This window comes from Lepus europaeus, chromosome 4 (genome assembly GCF_033115175.1).
Source record: "Lepus europaeus isolate LE1 chromosome 4, mLepTim1.pri, whole genome shotgun sequence".
In the NCBI taxonomy this organism is placed as follows: domain Eukaryota; kingdom Metazoa; phylum Chordata; class Mammalia; order Lagomorpha; family Leporidae; genus Lepus; species Lepus europaeus.
Window position 1 is genome coordinate 44,414,994 of NC_084830.1, and position 21,333 is coordinate 44,436,326.

At 42.9% G+C, this 21,333-nt stretch overlaps 1 protein-coding gene across 1 annotated transcript in view; it reads left to right on the forward strand.

Annotated features, from left to right (window-relative positions):
• Positions 1 to 15,445, forward strand: part of STK3 (serine/threonine kinase 3) — a 317,866-nt gene extending 302,421 nt beyond the window's left edge. Inside the window, exon 11 of the mRNA XM_062188183.1 lies at positions 14,060 to 15,445. Coding sequence (XP_062044167.1) covers positions 14,060 to 14,218 — 159 coding nt within the window. The 3' untranslated portion in view covers positions 14,219 to 15,445. The remainder of the gene's footprint in view (positions 1 to 14,059) is intronic.
• Positions 15,446 to 21,333: the final 5,888 nt, after the last annotated feature.

The window sequence follows — 21,333 nt, forward strand, 5'->3', positions numbered from 1 at the left end:
ATTGTAATATTACTTGATCGATTTTTAAAAGTGAATTTTCACATCTTTATGATATGAAGATAATATAATTTAAATCGCCAAAATAAGTATTGTGATGCGACTTCAGCGTACATGGTCATACTCACTGAGATCAGTGAGAATTATGCCCGGTGTAATTCATTCAATGCATGTTTGCCCAAAGAACACAAAAGGGTGTACATTATCATTTCTAGGGATTTAGTTTGACAGAAGCCATTTTTCTAAGAAAAGCATGAGTCCTTTATTATCAAAACAAATGTATATCAGTCATGCAGAATTAACATGTAATGGAGCATAGGGCCATCCTGTAGTAAAACTAATGAAAGGGCTGGGAAACACCCTGATTTTCCCAGATACTCTTTGCTATACTTCAGTTGCAATCACCTTCTGCATACACAAACACACACACAAACACACACACATCCCTTTTAAAGAAGATTCTGAAATGTTGAAAAGGACTTTCTGTGGCTGCAGAGTTGGGAGGAGGGTCCACAACTGGAAACAGCAGGCAGTAGGTGCCCTAGAGAGCCACCAACAACTGAGGCCAAACCCCTCCCTTCAGAACCCCCACCACTTTTGACTCACTTGATAATATTTTTTTAAAGATTTATTTATTTGAAAGTCTAAGTTACACAGAGAGAAGAGAGGCAGAGAGAGCGAGTGAGCGAGAAAGAGAGAGAGAGAGCGGTCTTCCATCCGATGGTTCACTCCCCAATTGGCCGCAACGGCCGGAACTACACCAATCTGAAGCCAGGAGCCAGGCACTTCCTCCTGGTCTCCTGTGTGAGTGCAGGGGCCCAAGGATCTGGGCCATCTTCTACTGCTCTCCCAGGCCATAGCAGAGAGCTGGATTGGAAGTGGAGCAGCCAGGACTAGAACCAGCGTCCATATGAGATACCGGCGCCTCAGGCAGAGGATTAACCTACTGTGCCATGGCACCGGCCCCTCACTTGATAATTTTAAGCATCTACTGTGTTACAGGCAGTGTTCTAGACACTGGGGAAGTAGCAATTTACACAGCGAAGTCCCTAACCCAGTGGAATTTACAATCTAGTGGAAGGAAAGTGAGTTCCTCTCTCCTTACCTGGATTAAAATCAAGGGAGGAGGCTGCCAGAGAGCCACTCTTAAGAGAATGGCAGTGCCTGCAGGATTGGGAAGACTGGCATCTGGTACCCCAACCAGCTGCCGGCTGAGCTAGTTGAATGTGCAAACCCACTGAGGAGCCATGCGCTAAAGCAGAGTTCATGGAGCAAGCTCCTGGCAGTGTAGAGGGGATGCTAACACAAACTGATGTGTGATGTTGTAGGTGGATACGTCTGTAGGCAGAGCCAGGGCCTTCAGGATAACTAAGGACCATGATGTAGTGTGCTAGGAAGGAAGAGTTGCCAGTGATCCCTAGAAAGTGGGGAGGAATCTGTGCTCTGAAAGAGGAGGTGGGGAGTCGTGCTGCCCAAGTGGCTTTTGGGCCACAGCAGATAAGACCTCATCCAGGAAATTGGTTGGGCTGCCCTACTCGAAGACGAGTGGATTCCAGAGTAAATTGTACCACACCAGCAGGAAGTGGGTATGTGTATATACACACTCCCATGCTGTGCACCACCCCACACCAGTCGCTCAAACCAGAGCAGGAAAACATCCTCCACCTCTGAACCACTTCTGCATAAGATCAGGCCTCCTTCCCAGCTCCCAGCCTTGCAGGGAGTACAGCAGTGTCGGGGGATGGGGGGTGTCCCCGGGCTGGATGCATTCCAAGTTCTTGTCTCTGCATAAAAGAAGAATTCAGTGCAGAGGCATCGATAAAGTGCAGGAATGGGGGAGTATTTATTTAAAGAGATTAAAAAGATAGTACACATTTAGAGGAGAATCAACTCACCGTTTGGTTGCGCCACTTATCAAGTAGAGGGTAGTACCTAATTGAATATACAAGGGGGAGGGGGTGAGGTTCAGTGTGTGTGATTGTCTCTGGAAGGTTTCATAGCATCCGCATATGGAGCTCAGCATACATGTGTCCATCATGGTGTCTTCTGCATGATGGAGGAGGCTCAGTGCATCATGGGAAACAGTGTGCTAAATTGGCACAGAAGGGGGTGGGACTGTGGCAAGGACACAGCTGGCAGCCTCTTCTTAGCTCCTTCGTTCACTTGCTAGCTCCCTGCCTGTCCCTTTTCACCAGTGCCAGAGGAGCTAGACCTTAAATGGGGAGAAGTGGGGGCAAGCCCACACGATGGGAAGGGGCAAGATTTCTATTTAATTGCTGATATTTTTGTTGTAATTGGTCTGGACTTTTAGCAGCTAAAAGTGACCAAAAATGAGTGCAGTCTGCCCAGGATTCTTTAAGGGATATGTCAGGGAAATTTGGCATAACACAGCTGAAAAATTGTGATTAGAGAATAACTAAGCCAGTTTATATAATAGCTCCACGACGATTCACCTCCCCAGTGAGCTAGTTGCAGATATGTTTTAAGCACTGTTGTTTTCCAAAATATTTATGTATTTAAGTTTTTATTTGAAAGACAGAGACAGAGCTCCCATCCGCTGTTCACTCCCCCAGATGCCCCCAACAGCCAGGGCTGGGCCAGGCAAAAACTAGGACCCCAGAATTCAATCTGAGCCACCCATGTGGGTCGCAGGGACCTAAGTATGCAAGCTGTGACCTGCCACCTCCCAGAATGCACATTATAGGAGTGCAGGATTGGGAGTGGACTCAGGACTTGAATCCAGGCACTCTGATGAGGCATGTGAGTGTCCCAAGCAGCATCTTAACCACTGTGCCAAACACCCACCCTGAGCATGGTTTTTAAGATGTCTGTGGTCTTCCACAACAAAGATTTGACATAGACTTTTTATTAAAAGTGTGGAAAGAAAGGCAATCACTTCAATAGTAAAGCCCTCATTTATGGCTTCATTATTGTTTTAAACAAAGTGTTCACTAGAATCACAGAAATAGGGGGCAAGGCTGGCTGAGCCACTGCTCGGGACACCTGCATCCCATATCAGAGTCCTGGCTCCACCTCTTCTGCTGCAGTTTCTTACTAATGTGCCTGTGAAGGGGAGCAGGTAATGGCCCAAGTACCTGAGCTCTTGCCATCCACATAGGAGACCTGGATGGAGTTCCTAGCCCCTGGCTTTGGCCTTGCCCAGCCCCAGCTTGTTGCACGTTTTTGAAGAGTGAACTAATGGATGGAAGATTAATCTCAATCTCTCTAGCTCTTGCTCGCTCTCGTCTCTCATCTCTCTTTTCTTTCAAAAAAATTACAGGAATAAGACATCAAAGTTAATAAAACTTTTTAAGTTGCCCTTAACATATCTAGGAAGATTTAATTATGACTTGGTTTTGAATTACTGAGAGCTTGTTGTCCTGAACCTAGAATTTTAAAGCTGCTGACAAAATATTAGAGTTGTGCATGAAACAAGTATTTCCTGATATTTTAGCAAAACTACTTACTAGAAACTGAAAAGTCTAAAAAGGACGGATGGTCAGCTGTCACCGAGGACTGCAACTAGTTTCATCATTCCTTCTTGAAACAGGTGACCACGATTTGTCTAGGACAGGATAGTTGCAGTGACATGCACCAGTTTGTAGCTTATCTGCTAGATCCAAGCCAAACACAGCACCAAGACAGCTACGGGATGCTCTGAACAGATACAAGGTCCGACTCTTATGACTTTCATTGATAAAATTATGGGATCACACACACACACACACACACACCCCGCCCTCTGCCAAAGGCTAAGTAGGAATGTGTTTATTTTGCTGGAGAACTGTTTAAATAGAAAAATGCCTGATAATCATGCATGCACTTAATTTCACAAAAAACAGTTATGGCTAAAAATACAATATTGTAAGTAAAATGCTTCACCAAGTACAATCTGGGAGAAAAGTTCGGAGTTTTTTTTTTTTTAAGTGATGTTTCCCTGTTTACTCGATAGATGATCTTCTAACAGCTATTTCAAATGATAATTGGATTTTGAGTTGCTTTTGTAGTTTCAGGAGATCTAAGAAACAGCTCTCAGTAGGCTGCATTCCAAGTTTATGTAAGTGGGTCTGGGCTTGTCCTCGAGGGCCAGCCTGAGCACTTCTAGCCGTGTGGCCCGGAGCAGGTCACAGGGTACCACTGAGTCTCCTCACCTGTAGCATGGAGTGATAATATTTACCCATAAGGTGATTGCTGGGATTAAATCACACAGGACCTAGAATAGTACTCAGCATGTTGTAAATGACCCATAGGTAGCATTTTCCCTTTTTCTGTCACTGATACCCACGGGAAACAGTTTTCTCCCTTTTCCTTGGGTGTGAAAATTTACATGTCTTAAGTTTTTTCTAGATGCCCTGAGGTTAAATAGCCAGGATAGTGCTTCCTGGCATTTTCCACTTAGAATCCCAAAATATTTACAGTCTCTCTGCCAGCCAAAGACCTGAGCTGCTCAACTCAGCTCAGTGTAAATGGTATATGTTTGGGAAAGGGGTGTTTGCAAGCAAACTCAATGTTAGTGCAACTTTTAAGATCATATTTGAGAAGGGACCTCACCGAGGAGTTCAGCTTTGGTTCTGTGTGTGTCAAGGGCTTGAAATGATCACTGTCTTCATTATTTTTGTAAAGGCGTGTTTTAAATGGAAGGTTTTTTTAAACAGGCTTCATCATCATTTGGATTGACTTGAAAGCCCTTTACTGTATTCTTCTCAGGGTCATAAATTAAATCAAGAAAATGCCTTCATATATTACTGTTTTATGCATATTGTTAAGTACAACCTGTTGTCCCTGTTTTTCTGCCTTATTTGCTGGTAGCTCCCTAGCCTGTTGATACACACCTGCTCAAGTGGACTCCACTGCATTTTTGCTAGTATTCTGGTGTGTTGTTAGTAACATGAAGGTGACAGCCTTTGTGAACAGCGTTCCCTAAAACCAAACCAGATTTTGATCAACAGAGGGAACATTTCAGCTTTCAAATGGAATATTAAGGGGAAAAGGAGTGTGTAGCTCCAGGCCACAAAACAGTCTGAGGCCTGTGCTGGTGACTCTTGCAAAATGCTATAGGCGATTCAGCATCAGAATTGCCATAGAAAATTATCGTTGTTAGCCATTCTGTTGATCGTTCATCTTGTTAGAATTGCTAGCAGATGGGAAAATAGATGAGTCAGGATACAGTATTAGCAAGCCATATTTTTTTAATCATGGGCCACTAATAAGGTCTGTAGCATCTGTGAGATTGATTTAAACAGTTGCTTAGAAGCATTTGTTTTCCCAGTAAACACGGCAACCCTTGTACAGAATTGTCTTGATTGGCTATTTGACTAAATGTGTTAACACTGACGTGTAAGACCATTTGCTTCGTTGTGGTGGTTCTTCTTAATTTTGAAATTGACAGACTGATTATTCCAGCAGCTCATAAATTCATTAAGTCTTGAAACATAATATTTATAACATTTCGTAATTCTGTTTCTACTATTTTTTTAGATTAAGACTTGAAAAAATTACTAATATAATTGGCTGTTTTTGACAAAACATAAAATAATATAAAAATCCAAATGTGTCCCCTAGAGATCTTTAGATAAAATCAATTTAGAAAGTAATTCCATCTTGTCACTTGAATGTGATATTTTAGGTTTTTATAGTAGACTTTTAAAGTTCTAATTTTACTGACAGCTCTTCCTGTTCGGTAATAAGCAGCCTTTCAAATACTTCACATGGAATTCAGAAATAATTCTAATTATTAAAAACGTGAACTGTCAAAATCACCAGTGAGTTGGTTTACTCTTGTCTTCTCACATCACTGGGGTATTTGCACTACTGTTTAAGGCAAGAGCTCGTGAGGTACTAATTTGCACATCTTTAACTTGGACTTTCTTTTTCTTTAAGAGACACTAAAAAATGTGAAATCTTTGAGAACTGACCTATAATCTTACCTCCTGGATGAAATGTTGTAATGAGAGCCATCACTAACAACAAGTTACTTGTTCAAGCTATCACTCATGTTCCAAACTATAACAGATTTTGGACAAAATGTTGACTTATATTGAAAAGTAGTTTAGACTTTCTCATAATAACTCAAGAGCAAGTGTCCATCCATCCTTCCAGCTATTGGTAAGAGGTTTAGGGTTTTTCTTTGAAGTCTTTAGTTTGCTTTAAACACTCTTTCTATAAGAGCTGGGAGATCCTCGCCTGCCTACTGACCTGCAGCACAAGGAAGATGACAGTTCTTTCTTTCTCTGAGCTTCCGCTGTTCACTCTGCTGCACGAGACTGTTCTATGAGAGTCTCCTATGCAGGGCTTTCCCTTTCGGCTCAGAGTGAGAACCCTGGGAGTTTCTCAGCAGCACATCCCACGGGTGGCGACTGCACATTCTGAGCTCTCTGACAGTGCCGGATTAAGAATGTCAAACTTGGTCACTTTGGACTTCTATCTAGTAATTTCTGCTGCTTGGAAACATGACCAAGCTTCCAGTGAAATTTCATATTAGACAATTACTTAGCTGGAACTTGCAGAATTAAAAATTATGTTTGTCCTCTGATAGAAAGCAGCATGTTTCCACTCCCTTCTGCCCTCTTTCTCGTCTCACTTCCACGTTAAAACTACCCAAGAAAATCTGTTAGGCTTTTTTTGAAACAAGCACAAAACTTGTCTTTTTAAATCACTGTGACCTAGTGAGTCAGAACTGGATACTCTGAGACTACTGGGAGTCTGCCCTTCTCAAAGATTATACAAATCAAACTGAATTGTAGGTCTTGTTTTCCTTCTGAACCAGACAGCAGCAGAAGGGTCATGCACCTGAGCTAGCTGCCTGCTTTTATTACACTTTTTGCTGTCTCATGAGTTTGGTTGCACTGATGGTCCAGTACACACACACACACACAGCAGGGACTTGAAAGGGTATATTTGATATTTTCTTCCATGAATTTGTATACAATATAGTAATTAACAGGTTATGATAGAAATGAAAGCATAGACCCAGAGGACAGACCATGTCTCTGCCCTGACCTTGAGCAAACAAGCTCTTGTTTCTTCACCTCAAGAAAGGAACAGATGATCTCTCAGGTTCTCTTTTGCACCATGATGCTATGAGTCTAACTCATAACCTGACTTTGTAATTCAGGATTCTGTTAAACAAACGACTTAGTCATAAGCAATGACTTACAATAATCCCGGATCTCAGAATTTGATTATCTCAGGCCCATACAATTGAATTTAAACTGATCTCAGTTTAAACCCTAAAATGGGAATCGATTTTATTCTCTGCCCTCATTAATATGTCATGCCCCCTGGTATTTGTCATTTCAAATGTTCAGGAAAAGCAAGATTTCCTGTAAACAGGAAAAAAGAAAAAAGCTTGAAGTAATGAAACAATGTAATGCAGAAACTTGTCTCTTTTTTTTGGACTCTGGAGAGATCGCGGCCCCTGCCACTGCCACCTTTGTATTCCAGCCGGTCCTACGTCGGTGACGGTCTCCATTCCCTCAGTTGCGTGTTCTCCATACGTGTAAAGATGGTCCTACTGCTGTATTTCTCCAGTGTTAATGCTTGAAGGGCTAAGAACCATGTTGTGGAGGTTCTGTTTTATTATTAAATTCAAAATGAAATTGTACTAAATAGAATTAACCTAAAATATATTTAAAAACACTTCCACAATGACTTATTCATCTTTGCACGTTTGCTCACATCCCATAAAACACACAAAATATGCCTCATATTTTATTATTTATTTGAAAAGCAGAGAGACAAAGACAGAGATCTTCCATATCCTGGTTCACTCCCTGAATGCCCACAGCAGTCAGGACTGGACCAGGCCAGAGCCAGGAGCCCAGCACTCAGTCTGGATCTCCCACGTAGTGGTTGTGATCCAAGTACTCAAGCCATCTGCTGTCTTTTAGGGTACACATTAGCAGAAGCTAGATGGGAAGCAGGGTAGCCTAGACTTGAACCAGGCATTCCAGTATGGGGTGTGGGCACCCCAAGGCCAAATGCCTACCCCTGTTTACTTAACAGGATACCCATTATGTGATGTGTGAATTACATCTCAGTAGCAAGAAGCCTAATCCAAAGTGGAGTCAAGACTCAAACCTAAGCACCCAGTATGGAATGTCTTACCCACTGTGCCAGACGCCTGCCCCGGGGCTGCATATTTTTAATTCTTGTTTTTGCTGACTTAATAGATGCTGCACTCTGACAAATGTAGATCAAAATATTACTCTAACTCTGGTTCAGTTCTGCATTTAATTTGGAATGCGTAAACTGGCACATAGCTACAGTAACACAGCTTTTTTTTATGTATTGTAGAAAGATTTCTCATCAGTAACATTTCTTTCCTATATTAAAAACATATAAATTAAAATCTTTTACCACAAGTTCTGCTGATTCATAAACATAAGAATTCCTTTTCCAGTTTTTGAGAAACCTGATTTTGATGAAGGAAAACTTGTCACAATAATATTAAGTCAAGAAATTCAACTTTTCCTCCTATTATTGTCCTAAGAACCCACAAAACTGTTTCAATTTGAATTAACATTTTAGAAGGGTGATAGTAGACTGTATACTATTTCAGGGCCATTTTTATCATTATAAATCTCTATAAAATTCTGCCTGCCTTGTGAATCTTTTTACTACTAAAGTGTTGAGCAGAACTGTTTTCCTGGAGACTCAAAGGGCCACTTCTGCCATGTTCCCTCCCAGAGGCATTTTTGATGCCTGTGGGAAGCTTGATAATTACAGAAATACTGAGGACTAAATATGTATTTTGGGGGCTTAATCAGAAATCAAAACCTAGCCAGCAATTTATATCTATAAATCATACCCATCATATGAAAAGTAAACAATTCTGCTAGGTAAGCTCATGTGCATGTGTGTGTGTGTCTATACCACACCAAAATCTAAAATCATTTAGAAACCCACAAATGTTACTATTCTGTTAACAAAATAAGCAGAGCCTCTGGCCACAAATGCAAAGGTGTGGGAATGGTTTTCTTTTGGACACCATGAGCAGACTGTAAGATCAGAGAAGCCCTTCTTTCCCCAGCTAACTCTCTCCTCATCCAGGACCATGTGCAGCCCTCGCGCTGAGCATCCCCTAAGTCTGCATCACCTGGCCTCCAAAACCAGAAATTAGAATCCGTACCTGATGTTTCTACACTGATCTTAAACTCACCAGGATTGAAATCAATCTCATGCACTATCCTGTGTTATTAATAGTATCAATTGCTTCTCCCTTACCCAGGCTTGAAGGCAGAATCATCCTTAACGCTGATCCTTTATACCCAGTCAGTCCGCAAAGAAGGACCCCCGTGCCTCTTTCACATCTCTCTTGTCTCCTCACTGGGCAGCCGGGGTAACCTGCTCCATTCCCCCCCATGGCTGCCCATTTTCCACACCTGTTACTGAAGAGATTTTCTAAAGCTCAGATATGATCTCATCACCACACACACTCAGAATTATCTGGCATTTCTTTCTCGACTTGGAAATTTTACAGCAGTATGTGAGATCCTTAGCAGTGTGGCCTTGCCCCCTCCTTCTGGCTTTATCTTCTGTCCTTTTTCCCTGTGGATTCTTCTCAAACCCCAGTCAACTGCTAGATGTCTCCAAAGATGCCAGGCATTTGGGTGTCTTGTATGTCTCCCTGCAGCCTCTTCCTGCTCTCCCATCCTATTTCCTGTTTTCTCAACTCACTCATCCTTCAGTGAGTTAGCGGTGCGTGGCCCTGTCCTGCCGCAGGACCTTGTGGGAGGTAGAATGTTTCATTGATTCGTCCCTTTACCTACTGTGTTTGGTCTATAGAAAATTTCAATAAATATCTTTATTGATTTTTTAAAATTTTTATTTTATTTATTTGAAAGACAGTGGCAGAGGGAGTGAAGGAGAAGGAGAGAGAGGGAGAGAAAGAGGAAAAGAGAGAGATCTTCCATTTACTGGTTCACCTCCCAAATGGCTGCAACAACTAGGGCAGGGCCAGGCTGAAGCCAGGAGCTCAGAACTCCATGTGGGTCTCCCACGTGGGTGCAGAGGCCTAAGCACTTGGGCCATCTTCCACTGCCTTCCTGGGTGCATTAGCAGGGAGCTGGATCAGAAGTGGGACACCCAGGACCAACGGGCACTCCGATACAGGATGCAGGAGTCCCAAGCAGCACCTTAACCCACTGTGCCACAATGCAGGCCCCAATAAACACTTTAATAAATGATTCTCCTGGTTTTCTCCAACAGCCCACTGAAGACAGAGGTATATACAAGGATACTTTAGAAAGTTTGTGGGGAAGTAGAATTAAAAGATAAGTTTATTTTGGTGCAAAAAAAATTGTTTTGAAATCCACACTTTTTAGAAAAATACAAATTTTCCACCAGCTTCTTGAATACCTTATTTCTTTGTAGACTTCAAAATATTTACATCAAAATAAACTTATCCTTTAATTCCCTCTTCCACAAACGTTTTGAAGTACCATTGTAGGTAGCTTGTGCAGAAGTCAGATCTCCTGTAACCCCAGCCTCACACAGACCCAAATCTGAAATCAGATTAAAAAACAAAACCCTAGAAACAGGTGTGACAAGCTCCAGCACCAAAGTCCTGCTCTGTCTTTCTTTAAACAGCCTCAGGCTCTCACTCACAGCCTGTTTTTATTAATGTGATTCGTTAAGTGTCCAGGTGTTCTCTGGTTCCCATTCAGTGAACAAACAGTGTGAAGTATATGTCCAGCGATGGCCACGAAAAGATGCTCACAGCTTGCTCTGGAATGAGGACAAAAAGCCAAAATAAGAGGCAGAAAATTAATATACATCACGGATTAGCAATAGCTGTAGTAAGGTTGATTCATCTCTAAGGAAAGGTTATTTTAGGTACTATGTCCTCTGCTTTAGAAGGCAGAGTATTTTCTAAAATATTTTGTAAAGATTTTCTGTTCAAAGTATTAAGATAAGGTTTTGTCACTTCAAGAGCTAATACTTAAGTGCTTCATTGGTTTACTTATATGGAATCCCTAATTTCTTACTGATGGCAAGCAATAGTTCACCAGCATCCCTGACCTGCTTGTTACCAGTTTCACATTTTGAAAATGCAAAGCAGGAACATTTTTCTTCCAAGGAGCTTCTTTCCCTGAACTTAGCCCCTTACTGTAATACTATATTTATAAATACTGGCAGCTTGCCTCAGTAAAGGTAGTACAAGTGTCTTAATGTAAACATTGTCAAAATACTGATAGTTATCCGCTTTTTGTGATATTTTATTCTCATCCTAGAGTAACTTACTCCTTTGTATCATGAATTCTTATTTCTGTTTACTCACCTTCATGTCGTATTATTGAGTGGTATATTTGTATAATTTCTAGGCACATGTACGATATCTGAATTCTAAAGTTTTTGGAATATCTAGAGTGGGAACATGAAACTCATGTATAAATCCAGGATAAAACATGACACTAGAATCAGATACTATTGTGCTATGTATATTGTGTGCATTTATGTTAGTTAGCTCCTTGGCACTATGGTGAATACCTGACAAGTTATTTGTGAAGGAAGGAGGTTTATTTTGGTGCATCATTGTGGAGTTCAAGGTCAGGTGGGCCCCTTTGGTTTGGCCATCCCGGAAGGCCAGAGGATGGCAGCAGCAGGGCAGTGTCCTGGCATACGGAAGCAGAGAGCGAGCGGCTAGACCTGACTCAGGCGTTTGTAGGCAGCCTTGTCATAAAGCTGCCTTCTCACAGGAAGGCCCTCCCTGACCACCGGACTCTCGCCAGGCCCACCTCGTCAACGCTGCAATTGGATTCAGTTTCCACTTTCTTACTACCGTTAACATGATTTTGGGGTTTAAGCTACAAACTTCTGCACAAATTCAGGAGCCATATCCCACTCAAACCATAGAACTGTTATGTAGAAATTCAACGATGGAAAGGATTGTGTGGACTGAAAAGGAGATGATGTCTTTAAGAGCACAGAGTGGGGTGGGATCCTGTGTGGGTACGGCTGGGTGGTCTCCGCAACTTGACACCACCTGTTGGTGCAGCTCAGAATTTCAGGGTTCCCTGTTGTTTTTTTCTGCCTCCACAGTGATTTGAATAATACTGTGCATATAACAGATGCATGATTAGTACTTATATTCAAAATTAATGAAGAAAGCATATTATGTAATACTACAGTACATTATATAAAAATGTGCATTATAGCATAATACGAAAGGATTGTTATTTTTGTGACATTTGACTAAAAATGAACAGGGTTCACTTCCCACATACCAGAACTGCTGTACGCCAAAGGAGAGTGTCTTCCTTTGGAGCCCTCGTCCCGAGAGCCTCCGCGCTCTCCGAGGCACTGCCATGCCGCAGAATATTTTTGGAGCTCCTCTTTCGAATTTCCTTCAGAGGCTGTGACTCATCCTTTGCAGTATCCCCAGGATCTTTTTCAGTTGAGAGTGGATTTGATTTTTGGAAGCAGGAGTCACTTGGGGCCAGGTAAAGTGGAAGATGAGCTGAGAAATGCTGGTTTTACTTCCTATTTTTAGGGACTATAAGTAATGAGAGTGTTTTCTAACTTGACTCATAAAATAACCAGAGACAGTTGCCTTCTTAAAGCAAAAGCTGAGCTGCAAGTGTTATCATTTTAGTGCCTAGTCTGGTTTGCTGTTACGTAATTCTCCTACTCCAGAGCCCATGGTGGCTCCCTGGGGTCCACCCCCTGCCTGGCCTGGGCTCCTGGGCTCCCCAAGGCCTCTGCAGCCTTACTGCCCAGCCCCACCAGGCTCCTCTTCTGAGCCCCTGCCTCATTCTGCCTCATTGGGAGCGGGGTGTGTGTGTGTGTGTGTGTGTGGGTGTGGGTGGGTGTGGGTGCAGGGGGGCTTTCATGTCCTGGGTCCTGCCTCAAGCGCTCTCCTTCAAAACCAGCTGGGTTCCAGCTCCTGAAAGGGGATCTCTTTGTTCTCCAAGTTCCATCGAATTGTAGCCAGGCACCTTTCTGTTTGGAGGGGAATGTGTTTTTAAAAAGTAAAAGCCACAGACAGTGTGCCCAAAACAGCACAGGTGACCCGGCAGAACTTGGCCCCCTCTCTGTAACCTGCAGCCCACATGGTGGGGTCTCATACAGGGCCCGTGTGCGTCCTTAAATGTTTACCCTTGTGTTACCCTCAGCTCATTTCTAAGTTCTTAACTCCACAGTACGTATTGATCTGAATAGCATTCCATAAATCATCATAGTCACAAAGTTTGTGTCTTTTTTAAACTACTTGCCTGCTACCACTGCTTTAATATTCAGTTTTGAAAGGAAACAGGGTTTTAGATTTTTATGTTAAGAAGATAAAAGCGCATTCAGTGACATATTTCAGGACATCCCATAAGCCCTTAGACAACATCCCTAAAATGTGTTTCCCAGGAGATAATCCATATCTTGCTGTTTCAACATAGAAATCGATACAGTAAAGCTTGGCGAAATGCCATAAATCCTATTATGCCTCAGAACAGATGGTATCGCCCTTACACACGTGATGTGAGACCTGTGTTCTGCCGTTGTCCACACCCCCAGCGTGGCCACACGCGCCAGGCCCACGGCAGTACTTAAGGAGCGCTGTTCGTAGCAGGCTGGCACGCCGGGGGCGCTCGTTTAAAACCGCGCTTTATCAGAAGGCTGGCCATGGGATTTCCCGGCTGTGCTTGAAATGTGCGCTTACGGTCACATGGAGGATCATGGCGCTGCCCGGGGCCTCACGGGACATCCCTGGGGTGACGCTGCCCATGGCCAGGCCTCTGCTGCGCTCCGAACTGGGGCAGGCCACCCAACAACCTGTTTGTTGGTGGGTTTGTCTTTGTGCCTTTTTTTTTTTTTTTTTCAACAGATACATTTTTCTCCTTTGCTCTGTCCCAAAAGCAGAGGTTTTGATCATTTTGTTGCAAATTACTTGAGATTCTTACGAGATCCGGCTTCTGGGTTCTTTAGGGAATGGATTCCTGTTTGAGCTGTTGAACCATACTTCACAACTGTTGTAAAGAATTTGCTGAAATATTTATGCTAAACTCCTTAGGCTTGGACATGTAGTAGGTGGTTTTACTACAGTGACACCTTTGTTTTCTTCTCTGTCCAGTTAAAAAACCTGAGTTTAGAGGAGCTGCAGATGCGGTTGAAAGCGCTGGACCCCATGATGGAGCGGGAGATCGAGGAGCTCCGGCAGCGCTACACCGTGAAGAGGCAGCCGATCCTGGACGCCATGGACGCCAAGAAGAGGAGGCAGCAGAACTTCTGAGCTGACGTCTTCCTGTTTCCGTGGCTAATCTGGAGACCAAGAAACCACTAAGAATTGAAGGAACATTGTGACTTTTTTTTTTTGTCTTCTTAATCCCTTAGATGTACGCTCTAGGCCAAAGTCCAAAACTGATGATGGTACATACCCAGGCAACCCCTAAAGGCAGGCTCTCCAGTTGTTTCCACTGTGTCTCATCTTCAAGTGACCAGAAGTGCGTTCTTCCCCCTCCCCCCAACCACTGCATACCAGCAGCAAAACCATGTTCTAGAACAAAGGCTATATGTAGAGACCTTGAAAATCCAAAGCTATTATTGTTCCATTGTACAGCACTGAAGGGCTTTATGTCACAGTACTTTTTATTCCTATCTAGTAGCCTATTTATTGTATCTCACTAGGTAAACTTATTTATTTATGCTATTTCACATTGTCTTATTTTTTAAGGACAAGATCAGGATAGAGTAGGAGCAGGTGGGGTCATATTAATAGATAACGATGCACAACAAAACGATACTTCCAGCAGGGAGCTCTGGGCTACCTTCCTTGATTTCCAGGATAGTTTTTCAATACAAACAAAGCAATAATAGTAATAGTACCCAAAGGGATAGAGCATTTTTTATATTGAAGCAATAATTCCATTTTTACCTTTTGAGATTTTGTTTAATTGTTTTGATTTTTGATGTTTGCTACAAACAGAACTATATATATTTAGGTCAAACAAAGCTATAATGTTTAAAACCAAAGAAATCAGTGGAACCCTTGCACAAAAAAGCATGGGGAATATTTTAAAGGAAATTAAACCTTTTGACAAATGTACTTTGTTAGCATTGTTTCGTGTTTCATGTGTAAGTCTGATAGCTAAACTGAATCAAACTGTAATAGCTCATCAAATTTATTTCCATGGAAATGCGTTCTATTGACACAGGACTTTTTGTTGATTTCATTTATTTCCTAGGAATTGGTAAACATCTGTGCCTGATGATAATAAAATAGCAAAAACATTTGTACTGGACTGTGCAAGCCTTGGAGACTGGGGAAATAAAAAAGATTAAAACCGTCACAAAGAAACTCATTTCCAAGGGAAATGCGCACTAGTGAGACTGAGCTGGGACCACGTTTCCTAAGCTGCCTGTAGCTGTGCTGACAGTGTTCACTCTGGTGTGTTCAGTTACTACGTGGAAATCATAAAGACAAATACATTTCACCCAGCACTTTGCATCTGGTTATCTTTATTATTACTAATGTGGGTTTTTATTAACTAACATGGAGACTCCTCACTCAGCCCATCCCACATGGGTGGTGCTCTGCTGCTGTCATCCACACTCAGGGACCTTGTGGGCATCACAGCCAGGGATGGCAGTTGGGGCGAGTCTCAGGCCAGCTCCAGCCTGCAGGAAGGCTTTTCGGGTCCTCAGCAACCTGGTATTCAGAACGAGTCACGAGGCCACCCTCACTTTCCAAGGAGCTGGGAAGTGCAGCGTGCAGCCTTACAGAGGGAGGCGGGGCGGACAGGCAGGTGAGCTCAGTGATGTCTGCCACAGGAAGTTCATCCTCCCTGGAAAGCTCCCCTTCCTTTTTAAGATGCATTAGTGCCCCAGGTAATACCAATACAGTTGGATAAATAAAGGTTATTAAAAAATGAAGACTGAACTTAGAATGTATGCTTCAGCTCTCCCTTGATTGAGGTCTTTTGGGATCGTCAGATCAACACTCTAGCCTTTTTTTCCTAATAGATTTTCTTTTCACTCACCTGTCTAATACCCGCCTGATTTGGTTGAATCGAATGACTGATTTGCTGTCATCCAAGCAAAACCATCTCTGACACACACACAGGTGGCCTGTGAAGATGATGCCTCTTCAGTTTGCTAAATTGGAAAATACATGCAAATTAATCCATGAGGCCTGTTAGCCACTCTGACTGCTTTGCTCTCAATGAGAGTCCTCATTTTTAAACTCTGGACCATTCAATCACATTCTACTTTCAAAGCAAATAAACGTTATACCCTATTGTTAAATCTGTATCTTTTTTAATCTGCCTACATGATCACATACATATATTTAGCAGAATTAATAGCAATGGCCCTTGACTTATTGTAGAGCCTTAGGAGACTCCAAAACATTTTAGGATCATCTTTTAAGATTTTTTTCCCATCATTTCACTCCTTGTCCCCACCAGCCATGAAAAAGAGCTTAGAAGAACTTTTAAAGAACTACAAGCCATGAAAAATGAACAAAAACCTGAATCAGTTCTGGGTTAGCCTTGACTAATCACGTTGCTTAGGAAAGAGAGTTTTCTAGTTATTTTAATGAGTTTGAGAAGAAACCTCTTATTTTAACCTTGGTTGCTGAGAACTTTCCAAAAAGAAGTCAGTGTACTTCCGCACACCCCCAGCCTTTAATAAATACAGTATTGTGAATGTAATTGAAGCTAATGAGTCAGGGTTTCATCTCACTGGAAAGCCAGCATCGTTACTTACATCGTCCTGAAAATGAGAGAGTTTGCTCTTTGATTTAATGAACTTAGATGACTCATTTCTACAGACTTACAATCCATTGAGCTTATTTTAGCAAAAATAGTTTTATGTTCAAAATATAAGCTTATTTGGCCAAGGTAAGTTGGAGAAGAAAATGTATTTATTTAAATGGTTTTCCAAATAATAGCACCTGTTGTTTGGGGCGCTTGCTGTGTTTTGGCCCCTGTGCTGAGCGGCCTCACCGCCCTTCGGGTGGGCCTTTAGGTTTCTGTCCTCTGTTTCCCGAATCAGCCCCGGGTGTAAAATCACGCCGTACTCATTGAAGGGTATGGAGACTCTCCAATGGAGATTATATAATACATTAATAAGATGTTTTAACTTAGTCACAGGCAATCTCTTCAAAATCCTGACAAATTAGCATTCCACAGGAGTGCTATTTTTGCTTCCTATCCTCTATGTTAAAGATTAACGATTAAAATAAGCCCTGACTAAGGATATTCTCAGGACAACATTAGCTTGGCTTTCCTGCCCTTGGTACCCCCACGCTTTTCCGGGATGGAGGGGTGGAGCAGAGGAGGGAGAGACAGGGGAGGCCTGGCCCTGGCAGGTATGCCCATGGAACCTGGGTCACCAGCTACAGTAGGGCCATGTGTGCCTGGGGTCAAAGGGCGTGCTCCTCCTCATCCGAGAGGCTTCTATGCACTCTAGAACCAACCTGTTTATTCACACCCCTGCTGCTTGCCCTCAGCCAGTCCACTTCTCCCTGGCCAGTGAGGAGTCAGGGCAGCTATACCCTATCCCCATCCCAGCTTCGCTGTCCTAATGCATTGAGATGCGAAACTGAGTCCTCCTGCCTCCCTGCTGTGTGGATATCAAGTCCCAGAGAGAGCTGTCCACACTCCACAGCCGCACACATTTACAGAATGGGCTCTTGTCTTAGGAATGAGGCAGGGTTCTTCCATAGAGAAAGGCCACCTTTTAAACTTGTCCTTGTGATGGTGCTCCTGCCATACACTCTGTAAATTCAAGGGTACTTCAAAAAGTTTGTGGAAAATGGAATTAAAAGATAAGTTTACTTTGCTGCAAAAAACTATTGACATCTATATGTATGAGAGATCTTCAAAAAGTTCATGGAAATGCCTGGATCTTAAAATTTTGTGCACCAAAATAAATCTACCTTTTAATTCCATTTTTCGTGAACTTTCTGAGGTCCCTCCATTTGCAAGTTAAATTCAGGCAGCAGCTGTGACCATCTTTGCATTCAGATAATTTTCAAAAATTGAATCCTTGTACTCATGTTTTTTTACTGATTGTGGGAAAGGAGAGATAAAAGACATAATCAACACCCCCCCACAAGAAAATAGAACATCATTTTTAAAAAGAATTGGCGTTACATTGCATTACTAAACTTTTATCAGGCACAGGCATTTAATTAGATATTTCATCCAAATGCTATTTTGTAGTCCTAGGTAATTTTTTTTTGGCACAAAATACTAGAAGTCTGGAGTTTAATGAGAACTATTTTTCTTTTTCTTTGCTGTGTGAACAACGTGATGAGCCCTGGACCCGGTGATCTGTGGATGTCAGCTGGATAGACTGATACCACTGAGTGGTGATTTTTCCTCTAGGGAGTTGGCCAGCTTTCCCCTGCCCACATGTACACAAAGCACCTTCAGCCCTCAGCCAAGCACTTGCCTCTTTCTTTTTGGGTCACAAAAAGACTCCAGGAGGGAAAGCAGAGGACCAGCTCCATTCTTCGCCAGCCTTGAGAGCAAAGGCGAGTTTATGCTCTTCTCACCCTGGACTGGGTCCTTAGCTAGACCTGCCCGCCAGTGACTCCTTCTCCCAGTGAAGCAACCGAGATAACAACTCTGATTTGGGGCTTCCTCTTCTCCTGGCAGAATTTGGCCTACCGGGTTGAATGAGCTCTGCCTCCTGCTATTCAAGACTTGACCAGGATCCAGCTGACGTCACCTCCCCACCCACCATGGCCTTACTTGAGCCCTTCCTCCCACCCACTGACCAATTCCCAAGCTCTGTTAAAATCGTCGGATTTCTCTTTTTCTGGTCTGCAAAGTTCTTGAAAGCAGAGTCTTGGTGGTTTGGTTTTGTTGTTGTTTTTTTTTTTTTTTTTCATCTTCTTTCCCCCACAATGCTGTCATTAGAATTTGCTGTTAAGTTTCATTGAATGCAATGAACTCAACCAACAAAGTCATCATCATTAACCATAATAAACTGTTTCTCTTGGAATCTAGGTAGTTGGTGTAACAAGAATAATCTGACCATATCAGCCATTGATAGGACTCATACCAGCCAACCTCCTGAACACCTACTGAGCCATGCCCTCCGGGACTGTTATCTCGAACCATCGTAACCAGCTGTCCACCCCTCCTAGTGACAAAGAACATGAAGACTGCGAGATGAAATGAGGTCATTTCATCAAGTTAATCCCAGTATGGGTGTTAAACACCTGACTGTCTCCACCACCCTTCCTTTTTCCCATAGAGCGCCGTGTCTGGGATGCCTAGGACTGTGCCAGGCTTTCAGGAGCTGGGCAGGGTTGCTGAACCTGCCTGCCGCACCAGCGTAGAAGAGGGCAGGCCCACTGCTGGCTGATTTTACCTCTTCCCTAGTTCAGTCAACCCCACATGCTCTGTGATGGCAGCCTCCCTACGTGTGGAGAAAGAAAACGCAGGGTGTATTTGCTCACACCTCCAAGATGAGTAGGACAAAAAGACTTCCTGCCTTTGTTATTAGGATATATCCAGAGTTCTTTGCCGCGAAAGAGATGGGTTTCTTGGTAACCCAATGTACGTCTTCTATTTGCTCCCTCACCAGTCTGTCTTTGAGAATGAGTAACTCAGAAAACATAATCAGCATCCTGGCAGGAGCCAGGCATCAGAAGTGAAACGAGCTGAGCCCAAATTCCAGGTCAACCTTTTTAGCTTTGCTGACCGAAGGCCAAAACCACCATTCAACCAACGCGTGGGAATTCCTTCATCTGTAATAACGCAGTCGCTGTGAAGATCCACATTAGAACACATGTCCTAATAAAAATATTTAACAACGTCCCTGGCATATGACACAGGTATTAGCTTCTACAATTTTTCACCCTTTTCAGTTGAGTGCATGGTTTTTGCAGGAAAGAAGGCAAGAGCTGTGTTTACTGGTCAGCATCCCAGAAGTCTCTTGGGACCCAGACAGGTTTTCCTTTAAGGGCCCAATCTCAGTGGTTTACCCTGAGGGAGCTCTATCCTGTCCAGTTTTACAAAGCGTTCCTTTTATACATAGAACACAGTAACTTGTTACGTTCACCTGCACCTTCCCTGGCATTGTCATACAGGGCTATTAGGCCAGCGGCTGGTGCCCCACTTCTGCTAAATCATCAGAAAATTTCAACTGCATGCCCCGAAAGTTCTGTTTCTTTAGGTTTTAGCATTCTTGGCCCTTACAAATATGCATCATCTAACTGATTAGGTCCCAGTTTTCTTTAGTGCAAGGAAGTTCAACATCAAATTTATATTTGAATAGTTTGATAGGATTCTGTGATCTGCATATATTTTTTAAAAATTAAAATGTTTTTAAAAGGAAATATCTGGAAGTATGAATCCTTCCACTCCTCTTAGAGGGAGCTGGTTCCCTCTCACGTGTAGTCCACCTCTCTTCTCACAGGTTCTTGCGGTTGAACATAGCCATGTGCATCAAAGTGGTTTGTGGTTCAGGTCATGGACCTAGAACCCAGCTGGAATTTTCCATGTAGGAAGATCCCACCTGGGGGGAGAGAGGACTCAAGGGTATAAGTTTCCCAGAAGGGGCTGGTGCTGTGGTGACAGCATCCCACATGGGTGCTGGTTCAAGTCCTGGCTATTCCACTTCTGATCCAGCTTTCTGCTATGGTCTGGGAAAACAGTGGAAGTGGCTAAGTTCTTGGGCCCCTGCTCCCATGTGGGAGACCCGGAAGAAGCTCCTGGCTCCTGGCTTTGGCCTGGCCCAATTCTGACTGTCACATCCAGTTAAGGATTTGGAGAGTGAACCAGTGGGTGGAAGATCTCTGTCTCTCTCTCTCTCCCTGCCTTTCAAATAAATAAATAAATATTTTTAAAAAAAAATTCCCAGAAATTGAGAAGTCTTCTGTCCCTCTGATCCTGGAAGGAGCCAATGTAGAGAACACCATAGTGCTGTTGGCTCCTGCACCTCCTGCCCTTGAGTCCTGTTCAGATTTACACAAAATGACCTAGGCTGACCAGGCCAGCACCTTCCTGCCCCAGGTCAGCCTCAGCCAGCAGGCCAGACTCCCCAGAGAACCTATCTGCTCCTCTGTATTTGTCCATTGTTATCCTCTTCAGAAGCCACTTGCTAGTCTCCTTGCAAAGAGAAAGATATGAAATGGAAGTTAGTTTTTAGCAAGGTCTGCCTGACAATTTCAACCAAAGATTACAAAATAATGTCACCGTCCACATTTCCTCGATAGAAAAGTCTATCCCATTTTATAAGAAAGCACTAAATAGCTAATGAGTTCTAAAATTTCTCTAGTAGAGAAACTAATGCTGGCTCGTGTTTAAACCAAGCAACTAGTTGTCTTTTAAATTTTTCCAGAATGTTCCAAGGTGAACTGCAATTAGTTGAATGGAAGCTAAATAAAAC